At 41.3% G+C, this 16024-nt stretch overlaps 1 protein-coding gene across 3 annotated transcripts in view; it reads right to left on the bottom strand.

Annotated features, from left to right (window-relative positions):
• The window catches only part of COP1 (COP1 E3 ubiquitin ligase), a 109465-nt gene that overhangs the window by 72598 nt on the left and 20843 nt on the right, over nt 1-16024 (bottom strand). For 2 of the 3 annotated variants that reach the window (XM_081865154.1, XM_081865156.1), the window contains exons 7-11: nt 14851-14910; nt 13239-13315; nt 11968-12025; nt 8647-8761; nt 7168-7303 (exon numbers count right to left, since the gene is read on the bottom strand). In XM_081865154.1, coding sequence (XP_081721280.1) covers nt 7168-7303; nt 8647-8761; nt 11968-12025; nt 13239-13315; nt 14851-14910 — 446 coding nt within the window. The remainder of the gene's footprint in view (nt 1-7167; nt 7304-8646; nt 8762-11967; nt 12026-13238; nt 13316-14850; nt 14911-16024) is intronic. The other variant, XM_081865155.1, reaches the window with a different exon arrangement.

Here is a 16024-nt window from a genome sequence, read left to right as displayed (position 1 = left end):
GAATTTACTCCAGCATAAAAGCTCCTTGACGGAAACGCGTCGTCTGGATTCACGGCGCGACAGTTTCCGGTGAGGAGTGGGTGTACCTATGGGAGGTCCTGAGACTTCCCCGCTGTTATCGCTAGAAGACTCCCTGAGCCATTCCTTCGCCTCCCTCTCTCTCTGATCTCCCATTCTCCCCCTGCTGGTGCCTTCCTCCGCTGCTGACTCTCTCCTGACTTCTGAGAGCCCCTCCACCTCCTGTCTTTCCGATGGCAGTTCCCTGACAAAAGCATAGCAAAGAAAAGGGGGAAACCATGCATGTGTTGCCAAGACTGAGAAACATGTGCTGATGGGGTGCCATGTCCTTTCTTTCCCTATAGCTCACTAATGAGGTTGTGCTTTTCTGAGCACCTCTGAAATAAAGTTTTGTCATGTGGTCTTTAGGCCAACCTAACATTCTGCCTACACAAAAGTAACCATGTGTACAGTTGAAGAGGCCAAGCACTTATTGAAAATCACTGTAAAACTTTGCAATGAGTTTTTATCCTTCTTTGTAGGCTACATTACTCCAACCTAAACACACACTTTTGACCTCCTGTGCCACACATATTAACAGCTACTGAGAATATTCTTAACCACTCTCAATAAATACAACTTGCTAGTATCAAAGGACATCACAGTAGACCACTTATAGACCTGTTCTATCAGTTACCAGTGAAATTTTAGAAATAATTTAATTCTGCCATATCCTTGCACATCTCTACTTCAATTATTTAAATAAATTCCTAAAAATCATTGTCATTCAAACATTGCAGATTCTTTATTCATCTTTTATATGTCTTAGTACTGACTTTCACCATGGGGAAAACATTAGAAGTTGTTTAGCTGCATTAACTCTAGACCAGAATCCAAATAAGCTGACATTTTTACTCATTTATCAAATTTCTGAAGACTGCCAATGTGCTCAGTTATCAGTAGGCCAAAATTGTATGTGCAGACTCTTATGTTCAAAAGTTATTTTACATATAGGACATAGTAAGTGTGTGTGCCACCATAAATGCACCTAGTGAGAACTCTCAGCCAATTTCTGGTCCCTGACCCATCTATACAATACACATGTTTGGTACAGACAGATATTTTTATCCACACAACAAAAAAAATGTAATGTGTGAAATAGCTTTAAAGACCAATTCCCCCCCAACACTATTTATATACAAGGTGTTCACCACATTTTATATTGATTTTATATTATTCTAGGTAAACCTGAGGACGTGGGTGGCGCTGTAGTCTAAACCACTGAGCCTCTTGGGCTTGCCGATCAGAAGGTCAGCAGTGAGTCGTCTGCGACTGGACAACTGTCAGGGGTCCTTTACCTTTAGGTAAACCTGAAGCACATTTCTATTGATTTTTTTAAAAAACCCATTGTTGATCTTTATTTAATATCAACATTTGCTAAGATGGTCATAGAGTAAATTCAGAAAGAAAGAATGCCTCAAATGTTCCTTTGTTGAGCCAAAGTGCTATGGATCTGCAACAGCATGAAATTTCTACCGAGAGGCTAGATACGGAACTCATATTCCAAACGATACAATGCTGATTCCAAAGCAAACAGAGGTTGCCACCTTGTGGGCTGGTAAACTACAGCTATTAATTAAATGATATATTGTTTTTATACTTCTTGTGAGATCTGATACAAAAGGTGAAGACATGTTTTGGGAATATTTTAAGGAGCATTAAATAGCATCCTGCCTCTCCTTGCAATTTATTTGAAAGGGATTGAAAGTGTTTGCTGCCAATAAAAGCAGCATGTAACAGATGTTATCCCATTTAGTCCATCGTTCCAAATTGGCTGGGGTGACCAATGCAACTCCAAATCCTATGCAGTAATCAGAAGAAAATCGTAGCAGCAAAGCAATAACAGCAGATAGGGGAAACTGGAAGTAGTCAGAACTTAGCAGGGAAGAGAAAAGAGCCTTATGATTTAGCTTTTCCATAGGAAATAGTACCTCCTCTCAAATGCATCTTCTGATCTCAAAATAAAAATGGGAGAACATGCTAGTGCAAGCCTTCTTGAGAGTCCTGGAAGACCTCATCCCTGCCTTGCAGGCTTTTTCCCACCTGGCCTGAGAAGGCAGGACCCTGACTGACTCCAGCTACCAAAAGTGAGGCTGCTGAACAGACTATTGGGATGGAGTATTGTTTAGAATGTTTTGTTGGGGGGGGGGGTTGTTGTTATTGATATTAATTTTTTGTATCGTTATTTTAGATCTTAATATGATTTATGTGAAAACTGTTCGATCTGGCTGTGTACTTTTTGATGTTTTATTTACTGTTTATGACTACTTTGTTATGTTTGTAATTATGAAATTTTTTATGCTGTAAGCTGTCTTGAGCATGGTTTTAACTATGGAAAGGCAGCATGCAAATAAAATTATGTATGTATGCATGTATAAAGATTCACTTGCAATACTGGTGCTTTCTGTTAATTTACTGAGTTTCTTAGTCCCTTTTTGGTCACAACGTGACACAGTTTGTGGTTGTGCCACATGCCAGCCCCATCTCTAGCCAGAGGAATTGTGACTGCTCTGTTAGCCAGCCCTCAGGCCTGAGAACGCTGCTTTAAAATGCCAGGTTGCTTTTACATAATATCTCTCTCATTCATGACTTGATTGTGGATGAGGAGGCCGACCTGGTATGTATTACTGAGAATGGGTTGGTGGGACCTTTTTTCAGCCAGAACTTACTGGAATTCAGTTCCGGCATCTCTTTTTCTAGAAAAATAGCACTGTGGGTTTGGTCTTATTCAGCTGTGCCTACCTGGGTCCTCAGTGCGGCATCAGTCTTGAGGGTGGGGGTGGGGGCTGTATTCCATCTCTCTCTCCAAACTTCCTGCCTGCTTGAGTGGGAATCTAGAGTGAATGTACCTGGCACTGGGCAATCAGGACATATTAAGGAGTCTGCTGGTTTACCACCCACCACACTGCCCAGCAATCTTGCTGATTGAGCTGACAGAGGTGGTCTTGGAAGTGGTCTTGAAGGCTTCCAGACATCTATGCTGTGGGAGCTGAAGGTTTCATGGCAGCCATGACAAAAATGGGGCTGTCTCGGACTTCCGGGTTAGCGCCTCCGGCAACGGCACCCTTTGCGCCTCCCCTACTCACGGGGAAACCCTGTTTTGGGGATCCGGAGCGACGTGGGGTGAGCGGCGCAGTGCTTTGAATCGACCGCTTCTTTCACGGAGTGAAGCCGCACTGCTGCTGCCGGAGAGCGCTGACTTTTTCCTGTGATAATTGGACTTTAAACAACAACCCGTGAGTAGTAGGGAAAATTGATTCTTTAAATACCTTAATTTGACACCGAACGGGGAAGGTTCAAAACAGGAAGTCTGCCTTCCCCTTTTGTAAATAGACTGAAGCAAAGAGCTTACAAGTTAAGGTCCTGGAAAGCCTTATGTAAAGGATTAAACTTCCATCGATTGAAATTATTAGACCCCCCCCCCTTGGAAGCAGGAGAAGAGGGGGGAAATTTTGGACCGTGTATCCTGCAGGAGAGAGTGATTAGAATTAAATTCCCACTGCTCTGAACCTGGGAACGGACTGACAGTGATTGACGTTTGACAGCAAAGAGAACGGATGTTGACAGTCGGTTGAATAAGAAAAATATATTGTTTCCATTGTCCGCTTCTGCGTTTAAAAGGGAGGAAAAGTAACTGAAAATTGAAACTAACTTTACATTTTGAACTTTCTCTGAAAGGATTGATACAAGTGGAGATAGTTTCCCTCTAGAGGGAGCTTTTGAAACTGTTACAAGAGTGGAGCTGGGGAATCTCCAGTTGCTTGATAAGAAGTGTGGGAACTAGAGAATGACCTTGGACATTCGAGAATGTCGACAGGAGAAGCCTTAGTAACTGCATTTTGCAAGATAAATTATTTGCTGGAACAGCTTCATGAAAACTTGGATGCTATGATTACTAAAACTGACATTTTGGGACCAAAAGTGAGCACCAATATAGAAATTACTCAGGATTTGACACAGGAATCTATTTTAGCAGGACAAATTGCTGAAAAGGAGAAGGAGAAAGCTGCTGTGGTCGAACCTAAAGCAACACAAGGGGGAGCCTTAGTCTTACAGAGGCAAATAGAAGACTATAAGTTGAGGCCCTAGAAACTAGAAAAAGTCAGACTCTGAAGATCGGAGCCTGGCTTGGACTGGAAAAGGAAAGTTGGAAAGATCCCTCTATGCAGGGATTAATTGACTTTTGGAATATGGATTTGGGTCAGGAGGAGATTGGAGCTCGGGGGGCCTTTGGAGTTGGAGGAATTTTGAAATATGCCCTGAAATACTTTATGGATCCTAGCTTTAATTGTGGAAATTTGGCTGACCTGTCGAGAGGGAGTGAAGGTGTCGTTGGATTGGAGTTTCCTCGAGATCTGCTCTTTAGCATCAAAGAATATCAAGAAGAACTGCAGAAGGGATGTGGAAAAGAGTTAAGAGCCTCGGACGTAAGATCTCCAGGTTGATGGACTGTACGGAGTGGACGGAAGTGTCTGTCAGAGCCCGAGACCGGGGAGAGGAGATGGTGGAAGAAGATTGGAAGATTTAAAGTCTATATATAGAAATATTGTAAAATTAATGAGTGACGGGAAATTGTTGGAATGAATTTTTATGGCCTTTGTAGAAATGCTATAAGGAGTTAAGTTTAAATAAGTATACTAACTTTAATGGAAATAAGATTAAAAATATGTTAAGACATTTATATGATAGAAAATGGAGAAAGATGGAAAGGAATTGCTAAAACAATTAATGGAAGTGGAATACAAAGAGGGAGGTGAGAGGAGGTCGATGATATAGGGGAATGAAAGTTAGAATATGGAGAAGGAATGATGTATGTTTTTAAATTATTTTTGTTTTAATTTGTTTAGTTTATTATGTTGGGTGAGGTGTTGAGGTTGTGTTTTGTATATTGTATTGTATTGTTTTACTTTTTCTTGTTCTTGTTCCTTGCTTTTTTGTTTTTCTTTTCTCTTACTTTTTCCTTTTCAAAAAGCAATAAATATTATTTTTTAAAAAATATGGGGCTGTCTCAACATGTCACTGGCCACATGGGAGGCCACACCCTGGATCTGGTTTTCTCAACCGGGCAGGAAGAGAGTGATCTGAGAGTGGAAGGATATTAACATCAGTCTTTTATCATGGTTGGCTCGCCTCCTGAGGAGTTTTAGGTGTCCAGCAGCTTTCCCCCTCTGCAGAGGTTTGGGACCTATTAGGATGGTGAACCCTCAGAGGCTCAAGGATCCAGCTGGTTTCCACATGATTCTAGGGAATTGTCCCATCTAATATGACTGGGGTTCTTGCTGAAACACTGCCTGATCTGTGGAATATACAGATGGCCCAGGCCATTGACACACTTGCCCGAGTACCCTTTCCCACTTGACAGAGCCTCGCTGGCTCCTTGGTGTAGAGCAGAGCTGAGGGCAATGAACAAGACAGGGGAGACAGCTAGAGCGCATGCAGAGAAAAACTCCAGGTAAATGTAAGCAAAATTAGTCGGTGCTCATTATTGAGCCTATTTATAGTGACAGTGAAGGTGGCCAAGAAGACATACTTTTGCTGCTTCCATTACATCCCCACCGGATCAACCAACAGAGCTTTTCTAGGTAGTATGAGGCCTTTTATAGTCTGACCCAAAGAAGGTGGCAGAACAGACAGTGGCCAGCAGTGACTTGCCTGCAAAAAACTGCTGGCATCCATCCCAACCAGCACAGCAAATGGTCAGGGATGATGGGAGTTGTCAGTCAGCATCATGCTGACTTATTGTCCCAAATGTAACCTGTTTCATTTTCTATGTGCCCTTTTAATTTTATTTTCTATTTAGTTTTCTATCCAACTATTCGGTCATATTCTGTTATAAACATGTCATATTTTAAATATTATTTTGGATGGGAAACACTATATATATATAGTCTAACTTTTGGACAATTTCCAGACAGGAGATGCATAGACAGTAAAGAATATAACCAAACTAGATATTTTTAAAATTTTAATTAGTATGTCCATTCAGTGTTCTCAAACATGTTTTTGATATCTAAGTAATGGACACCACAGCATTTTTTTTAAAAAAGATGTCCTTCAAAAATTTATGACAGGCAAGCTCTTTCAATCATTTTTCATTCTTCTAATTTCTTTTATGAAGTTTCCTATCTTTGTGAATTTCTACACTAGGAATTGCTAATTTATTTGATTGAAAAACCAACATAAAATGGTTCTGCGACTTACTGACAAATTATGGATTTAACAAAAAACAATTTAGTTGGCATTAAACCATTTTCTTATCAATGTAACTTCATCATGTCTACATTTACACCTCATCAGAAAGTTATACTCATTTGTTTTAACAGCATGTTTGGTTCAGCATTTTGAATCCTCCAAGACAGAGCTATTACTGAAGTTGATCATATTACTTCCTAATGCCTAATTTAGCATCTTAAAAGAATTCAACTGCAAGGTGTTCAGAACGTTATGGAGAGAGAAAAAGCTCTCCCAAGATACTCAGCTTCATGCTTTGTCAATTTACTCTTCTAAAATAAAGTTGACATTCTAATGGAAATGTTCTACTTACAGCATAACAGGAAAGAAAGGGAAAAAACAGTGAGCTGTTTAAAAAAAGCTGAAGTACCCTACAGGCCAATTCTGTCTGTTTCTGACTGCAGGTTAAACATGTGTTGAACCAACTATATATATATTTTTATACTCTTGCTAGGTAGATTGGAATTAGAGGAGATGGCATCTTTAAGATTTCAGCATTTTAAACTATTTGTATGTCTTTAATACACAAAAACATTCTTGAATATCTCCAAATATTCAAGTTTCTTCCTATATTCACTGACCTCCCAACTCAATTCAAACATACAGCATTCTTTTCATTGATTACGTTCCAAACTATTCTACTCACAGCAAGCTCCTGCTGCAATGCTAGTGCCTCATTTGGCAAATTTAATTTCAAGCCCACTCACTGATTTACCAAGCTTAAGAAGGAAACCAAGAAGGAGAAATTGTGGGCAGCATTCATGCAGGCAAAATATTGAGGCCAAAGATAGACCTTCAAGTAAAGGAAGAACTTTGCCTGACCCTATGAAGTCCCATTTTGTAGAATTTCTAGAATTTCAACAACAATACGTTTATTACCTGGATACTATGCTGGATCCATTGTAGAGGTCACTAGCATACGACAGTGTTGCGAGGGGTCGGACAGAATTGTAGCGAGTGAACTTGGATAGACACTCCTGAAATTCATCCAACTGGCTTGAGGTTCTGCTGTCATCTACAAAGGTAGGAGGGGTGGGGATAGGATTTTTAGATGGTAGAACAGTCAGGAGCATCAGCAATTAGTGCAACTGGTACATTATTCAGTGACACATGTTCTGACATCCTTAACCACACTAACATTCTGACAGCCAAATTCTACATCACTTAGTTTCTGAATAGTCTTCAAAAAGGCAGGTACACACAAATCACATTACAGCAGTCTAACCTGGATATTATTAGTGCATGAGGCCAGGCCCACCCTTTCCAGATGGAATCACAGCCTAAGCAGATACTACTTTTGCTGTTGGTTCAGCAATGGCAGCAAGTTCTTCCACCTGCACCCTTCCTGTCTCATTTTAGGAAGGGAGGAAAAGGAGAGCCTTATTGGTGGTGCAGGGCAGATGACAGGGTGCCCTACAGCACCCCCACAAAAAAGTTGTCACCCTAATTTATATACCACTTCCCAGGACAGACATGAATACAGGGACAGATGAAAACAGAGTAGGAAAGGCCACAAAGAACTCTGAAGTTAAAGAAAACTAATCTATGCTGATTGCAGATAGGGACAGGAATCTATGTAGGGAATTTAAAAGAGGAGCCAAAGAGGTGAATGCTGTTGGCAGTGAAGTTTTAGATATAGACATAGGTAAGGAGACTGAGGTGGCACAAGAGAAGGCAATTAATATACTATTTTTGAATGTTTTAAAACATTTATTCTACCATATGGTTTCTCAAGATGGTTCATAGTAGGTTATAAAATATACATATAAAAAAACAACCAATCATAATGAAAAGCTGTGATAGTCAAGGAAAGAGAAGACTAGAGATTTATGCTGTAATTGTGGGTGGGGACTGAGAGAAGTCTGCCGTACTGTACAGTAAGTCAGACTGAATTTTGGGGACAAAGCAGGGATGAATTAAATAAAGACAAAGCTTTGTATCTGGTTGAGAGGGTGGAGGGCAATAATATGAACCAATGGAGAGAATTACAGTGGACTCTCTGGATACGAACTTAATTCGTTCTGGAGGTCCGTATGTACCCCAAAAAGTCCGCATCTAGAAGCACTGCTTCTGCGCATGTGGCGAAACCTGGAAGTATATACTTCCGGGTTTGCCGCATTCGCAACCCGAAAGTTACGTTACCTGAGGGTTCACTGTAATAAGGAATTGGAGGGCAGACAAAACTACAAAGAAGAAACAAATCAATATTATGGTCGTGGGTGTCAATTATCTTGGTCGCCTAGAGAAATCAACCTTGGTGAGCGGCAAATTGCCATGCTGGACAGGAGAATACAGGTAATTGGATGTATGGTAAAGACACAGTCAAGTACCCTATTCAGTAGCTAACAGGTATTCTACCTGATACTCGAGTCATCCTGGTGGAAAAGTAGCATTGCTCCAGATCTTCAAAATGGGCTGTAAGCCTCTTCCTCCTTGATGCTAGCGTACTGTTATACCAAGGCTGCTTCTTAGCCTGAAAGAAGGAGGGGGAGGAGAAAGGCTGTTTTCAGAAGCAACTCCTTTGGCAGATTCTACTGCTCAACGAATAAACAGTAGATAGACATTTCAGATATGCTAAGAATCAAAATAAGGGTTAACATTTGTATTTGCTTCTGATTTTGTCAGTGGTCCACATGGGACGTCTCTTACCTATAATCCTTTTGATATGAAGGTAATAATTACAAGAGATCTATATTTATGCCTCAGGCATAAGATTTGTAAGAGAAATATCACACAAATCAAAGATCACAGTATTCCGGTGAACAGATGATACAACAGCAACTTCTCTAATTTCTTGTCATACCACTACAAAAGAAATGACACCCAGCTCTCCAAGTTGAGGGGAGGGAATGGAATGTCTTTACACTAATCACTTTCAAGGAAACAAATGACCAAGAAAATACTTCTTGAGCTCCCTTTCCCCCAAAGGCAACTTAAACGGAACTACAATACAGGTTACATACGCTTCAGGTTATACACTCCGCTAACCTAGAAATAATGCTTCGGGTTAAGAACTTTGCTTTAGGATAAGAACAGAAATCGGGCTCCGGCGGCGTGGCAGCAGCAGGAGGCTCCATTAGCTAAAGTGGTGCTTCAGGTTAAGAACAGTTTCAGGTTAAGTACGGACCTCCAGAACGAATTAAGTACTTAAGCCGAGGTACCACTGTACTAACATCAAAAAGCTAATAAGAATGATGGATGAGTAAGTTCCACTTTGATTTATATGGAATTTGGTCTAAGGTGTGCCCATTTAGAACAAACCTCAATCCGTTCTATCTGTACTACGGTATGGGTTCCAGGACCGCTTCCAAATGAAATCAATCCACCCCTTTGACCCATTAAGGATATAGTGTTAAAACAAGCTGATGTCACACAAAAATTGAACACACCTCCAAAAAGATTGCTAGGTGTAGTTTGTTCAAAAGTCAAAGCAACACTGAACTCTAAGTGAACCAGAAGACTGCAGCTGCCATCTCTTGAATGATAGTATTGTACAATGTACCTTTGTATTACAACAAAACTAAGAACCTGCTCTCTTACTAAATGATCAATCTGCCATGATGCATCTTTGATGAAATCAAGCTGCTTCACATCACACAGCCTGTTTTCTTCAATATCTGTTCACTCTCTTGCTTACCATGCCATCTCAAGTAGTTGTATTCAGAATACAGCAGGAAGTATTCAGAAAAACTTCATTAGGGCCGAGCTAAACACAATGTAGGAAATATACATATCTCTTGCAAGTATCTGAAGGGTCAATAGAGAAACCCAGGCTGGATGAAGATTCTTCTTCTTTGGCGGTCTCTCATAGCCGAGTAAGATTGTCTTCCATAAACACGATTTTAACAATGAGTCCGTAAGTGACTGTGGAGGCCAATTCTGGATCCACACGTCATTCCACAGTGGGGACATTGGTTTCCGGGCGGAAGTTGATCACGGCGTGGATTTGCCAAGCGTGCCTTCCTCTTAGCACGTTTCTCCCTTGCGTCCTGAGTTCGAGTGTCTTCAAAGCCAATGACACCTTTGGTAAAGGCTGTTCTTCAACTGGAGTGCTCGCAGGCCAGTGTTGTGAGTGTCTATACTACATTTTTTTAGATTTGCCTTGAGACAGTCTTTAAACCTCTTTTGTTGACCACCAGCATTACGCTTTCCATTTTTAAGTTTGGAATAGAGTAGTTACTTTGGAAGATGATCTTCAGGCATCCGCACAACATGACCAGTCCAACGATGTTGATGTTGAAGAATCATTGCTTCAACACTGGTGATATTTGCTTCTTCCAGTACACTGATATTAGCTCACCTGTCTTCCCAAGTGATGTGTAAAATGTTTCGGAGACACCATTGATGGAATCTTTTGAGGAGTTGGAGATGGCATTTATAAGTTAAACCACTGAGCCTAGGACTTGCCGATCAGAAGGTCGGCGGTTCTTTTTGTAAGCTTCTGCAAAGATATTTAGGATGGTTTGGAGATCCCTCTGAGTGTGTGCACACTACGTTGTCATCAGCATACTGAAGCTCTATGACGGAAGTAACGGTAACCTTACTCTTTGCTTTCAGCCTGCTCAGGTTGAAGAGCTTTCCATCTGTTCGATATATGATTTCTACTCTGGTGGGGAGTTTCCCTTCGACAAAGTGTAGGATCATAGCAATGAAAATAATGAATGGAGTTGGGGGAATAACACAGCCCTGTTTAACACCTGATCCCACTGTGAATGGTTCACTTTGAGAGCCATTGTTATCTGTGATTGGTGATGATCTGAAGGGTGCATAGGGAAGATTAGGGCACTAGATAAGTGGTAAGCAAAACCTTCTCCACTGCACTGTTTTCACAATGAAAATATCCCCAAATCTATTTGCTCCTCGGGACAAAATATATACACTCTGCCCCCCAGGGTAAACAAATTTGAAGAGTGCCAAGATAGGTAAAGGTAAAGGTATCCCTGCCCATATGGGCCAGTCTTGACAGACTCTAGGGTTGTGCGCTCATCTCACTCTATAGGCCGGGGGCCAGCGCTGTCCGCAGACACTTCCAGGTCACGTGGCCAGCGTGACAAGCTGCATCTGGCGAGCCAGAGCCACACACGGAACGCTGTTTACCTTCCCACTGGTAAGCGGTCCCTATTTATCTACTTGCACCCGGGGGTGCTTTCGAACTGCTAGGTTGGCAGGCGCTGGGACCGAACGACGGGAGCTCATCCCGCCGCGGGGATTCGAACCGCCGACCATGCGATCGGCAAGTCCTAGGCGCTGAGGCTTTTACCCACAGCGCCACCCGCATCCCGCCAAAATAGATAAACTATGGTTAATTGTAACTATGGATAAGGAAAACAAACCAGCTTCAAAAAGTATGGTTTGAAATTTGTATGCTTTCACTTGCCATATTTAAGACTGTCTTGGACAGCACAGCCAGCTGTAGCTAATCAAAAATTAACTTCTCCTTTTAGCTGCATCAGAGGAGGGGAGAACTGTGTAAGTCTAGGAAGAGATTAGGCTTATTCTTGTAACTATGGTTTAGCATTATATCCTGATCAGCATACTTGAAAACTTTAAATGTTCTGAATAGCAAGCTAGTTTTGCGTCTTCACCGTAAATATTTAATAACATCTGTATCACCCTCCCAGACTGAGCTGCCCAAGGTCAACTTCCCCATCTTCGTACATGCCAAGGTTATTTTCTTACCTGGGAAGTACTGCTAAATCCAGGAGGTTGGCTGTATTCTGTAGAATCAATAATGCTACTGAAAAAATAAAGAAAATAATCTACATAAGGGGTTAAAATATATAGTGCAAGTCATATACATTTCCCCCAATGTGCAACTTAAGTAGCCCGAAAAGTCACAGTGTCACCATTTGTCATCAGGGAACATCTCCACTCAGTCTACCTTCTACCTACTATCTAGAAGCTAGTAAATGGCATTCCAGTGCATCTCCTCACACTTAAAGAGCAACCATTTGCCTTGCAACTGGGGCTTAAAGCTCACTACAAGCTATCATCACAGTAACGTGAAGCTGCCAGGAAAGCAAATCTTAAGGCATTTAAAGGGAAGTAGTATTACACCTTGCCAGACATAAGAGGTTGACTTTGTTGCTGATTTTATTGCAGTTTGCTGTACCACACACCTTCCCTTGCACCGCACTCCCCATTCTGCCTTGCTTGAGCATGCCTCCCCTACCACACCATCCACTTTGTATGGAAATCATATGGATGTCTACTTCCTTTCACCATTCTTCTATTCTTCTAATCAATGAAGTGTGATCTTTAATCAAAATGTTGGTCTTCATTGGCAGAAAAGGTGTGGTTAAGGTGGGAAGGAGGGACAGTTTTGTTATCTAGTTGACTTTCTGAAAGCGCTTACTGATTATTAGAATTGTGTTCAACTGGGGCTGCTTCACTGGTAAATTTGCTGGAGTGAGTTTGGGTGTTTTCCCATTGGAAGCTAAATGTAGGTTTCGGGACTCTGATTACTAGTGACAAGGATCTTCTCTTCAAGGTGGGAACAACAGAGGCCCTAAGACATTTCTTGTTCCATGGTGATGTAAGAGGGAGAGTTTTCCCTTTGGGCAAGTATACGTTTGGGTAATTTGTTGGACTGCAAAAAAATGTCTCCCAAGGTATTTTTCTTCCTCCTGGACGATTCAAATTCCTGGCAAAATGTACTAGCCCCAAAATTTTGGGGAGAAGCACAAAGCGAACTCTAGACAGTTGCTCCAAAGGGAATCAAAACCTTGGGCTGCAAAATATTTCCTATCCCCATAGGACATAATCCATTCCCATTACTTCTATACAAACTGTATTTCCTTCCAAAAAGACAGAAACATTAGTAAAGCAGATGAGTGTAGACAATGGCAAGGGAAGGAGGGAAGGGGGGAAGATGAGGGTGGAGCAAGTTTTGTTTTCGTTTTATGAAGTGTGTTCTATACCAGACATGTCAGCAAACAACAGAGTAGTACCTGTGGGAAGGTGAGGGAGCCTCAAACTGAGGCACAGTGCTGTCCTCACTGACTGGTGAATACAAGCCACTCATTTCCTGCAATATAACCAGATGCAGCACAGTAATTATACAAAGATAGATTTACACCCCCATTAACAGCAAGCACCTTTAGGAAGATATTCCTTAACTCATTATTTTCATTTCAACTCAACTAGTTTCATAGAACACTCCTAGCATTTTCTGGAGTAGCTAATGCTATTTTCTCTTTTTATGGTGCTAAAGCAGCTAAGCCACACTGAGCTTATCATCAAAGTGCTTTATTCCAAGAGCAGGCTGGTACAATTAGGACCAATAGCTTCCATCTGAGCCTCTTAATATCAGCCCAGATGGAGAAAGTCAGCTGCTATCTCTCAAAATGTCCAAACACTTTTAGAAGCTTAATGGTGAGACAGGAGCTCTGACATAGGATGATGCATTTGAATAAATAGCAAGTTCATCCCAGCATTTCTAAATTAGCTTCTCAATATAGGTGAAGCCTACCAGGCAGCCTACCTGAATAGGCAAACAAAACTCTTAAACTGGCAGGGTCAAACTGCAAAGTCCAAAACTAAAACTATGGTTAAAAGGTTATTATTCTTTTTTGTGGATAGAATGCCTTCCTTCATTCACATCTGCAACAGAATAGGAGGCAGTTCCCTGTAGTCTTACATAGTTACATTACTTATGTAAATATAAGCAATATGTGGGCACTGCTAATCAAACATGTCTTTCCAGCGAAGAGCCCCCATGGTTACCCTCAGTGGTTACATGCTGCAACCACATGGGATCAGGAACTGCCACATCATTGCAATAACTTTCAAAACGGGGCTCTTATTCCAGAAAAAGAGAGGGACAAAGTAAACAGAAGGGGCGAGATCACTATTCCTATCTACTTGAATGTTGCCGGCTGGATGCAGCTTTTTCTTTCTGGCACTATCATTTTATGGGCTGAAGGGAAGTTCTTGTTGGTGGTGTCTCGAGAGACAATGGGGTCGAAAGGCTGTTTTAGCAGCACTGAAGTGACCTGTCTGGGGCTCAAACCTGGGCAGTGTGTCTGGAGGTCCTGGGCTGCCCAGACAACAAGACCCCCTTCTCAGCCTTGCCGATGTGGGCCAAAGAAAAACGGAGTAACACATGTGGCACCAGCTTGGCATACAAGGTGCCACCCAACTGTCTTAGGAAGTTCACTCTGAATTTGTGTAGGTTACTCCTTGGCTTTTTCTTCTCCCGAAGATATCCCACAAGGCAGCAGAGGTTTAGAATCAGAGTCTGAAGTGAATAATAATTATTTCTTTTGAGCCATCTAGGATTATGATGCAACTCCCAATACCTCACAAGCTGAAGCACACAGAAAGCTACACACAGAGAAATAAATTCTGAATACACTGAAGGTATACATATATTTGAAATGCCCTCTCATCAAGCAGAAACTCAAGCATTCAAGTGAACAAATTAAGCAGAAAGCTTAATCTGTTCATTTTCATCATTACTGAAGTAACTGCCATAAACTTAAGACAGCAGCTCACAGCGATGCAGACAGTTTAACGGAAATGAAAAACTGCTCAATTTGCAACAATGGCTCGGTGCCTCACCTCCACTCGTTTGATATCTTCTTCCAGAACACTCAGTTCCTTCTGGATCTGCTCCAGTTGCTGTGGATGAAAAAAGGGATAAGCAAAATCTAAGCCAATTTGTACTGGAAACACTGACACTAGCATAAAATAAATCATTTTCCTTAAAGAGAAGGAAGTGCAAATGGGTTAGGAAAAAATACTCATCTCAGGTAGTCACTGTGCACAAAGTAATGTGCATTATATAAACAAACAAAAATGTCACAGGCAAGAACATTATGTTGCATAGCTTCAGTAATAAAGGGGCCCAACATTACTAAACGTTAATATGTGGTACTCTTAACATCCAAGGTTCTTAAAGTGATTTTAAAAGCAATTATGCTTCACATAATTAGAAAGTCACTGATAACCCACCCAGCACTTGTATTGCTATAGCCTGTAAGATAATAGCAAATAGGCAAAAAATCCTTCGGAAACAAGTAAAATAATTCAACTTGAACCAAGCTGAATTTAATTTGCCTAGTAATAAACATTCTGTTTATTTGGGAATTGGCAATGCATCGATGTTAACATTGGGAATTTCAAATCTTTTGAAAGGAGCAGCTAAAATACAATTAGGCATTATATCAAACAACTAGCTTATATCAAAATATGTCACGTCCAGGGTCCACTAAATCCACTTAATAAAAATCAAAACAGACTAATTACTAGTAGAGAAGGGAGGAGTTATCTAGACACCACCAGATACTTGAATAGTGGTATCAACCCATACTGTAGAGTAGCCACAACACGTAAGATTCAACTGTGACTAGGGCTGCCACCCATCCCTTAAAATGCGGAATCGTCTTGTATTTGAAAGTAAAATGCTAAGATCTGTATTGATTTAATATGGGATGCAGTTTGTCTCGTATTTGAAGTGATCCTCCCATTCTCCATTCCCTCTCCCTCTCTTCTCGTTTCTGCCTTGCCTCTCCTCCTTCCACCATTTTTTGTCCTGGCAGAGAAGTCCTAGCTTTCTTTGCCTCATCATCTCCCTGCATCCATTATGTCTCATGTTCTTCACAATGATGGGAACATCCCCTCCCCCCACATCCCCAAAAGAAGGACCTTTGCATTGAGGAATTCCCCCATCTCTCTTTCCACCAACCACTTTTCCATCTATGGGACAGCCCACTCTCCCCAAGAAAACAGGTCT

The sequence above is a fragment of the Podarcis erhardii genome, assembly GCF_964252035.2.
Source record: "Podarcis erhardii genome assembly, chromosome: 6".
Taxonomy (NCBI): domain Eukaryota; kingdom Metazoa; phylum Chordata; class Lepidosauria; order Squamata; family Lacertidae; genus Podarcis; species Podarcis erhardii.
This window is presented reverse-complemented; position numbering and strand designations above follow the sequence as displayed.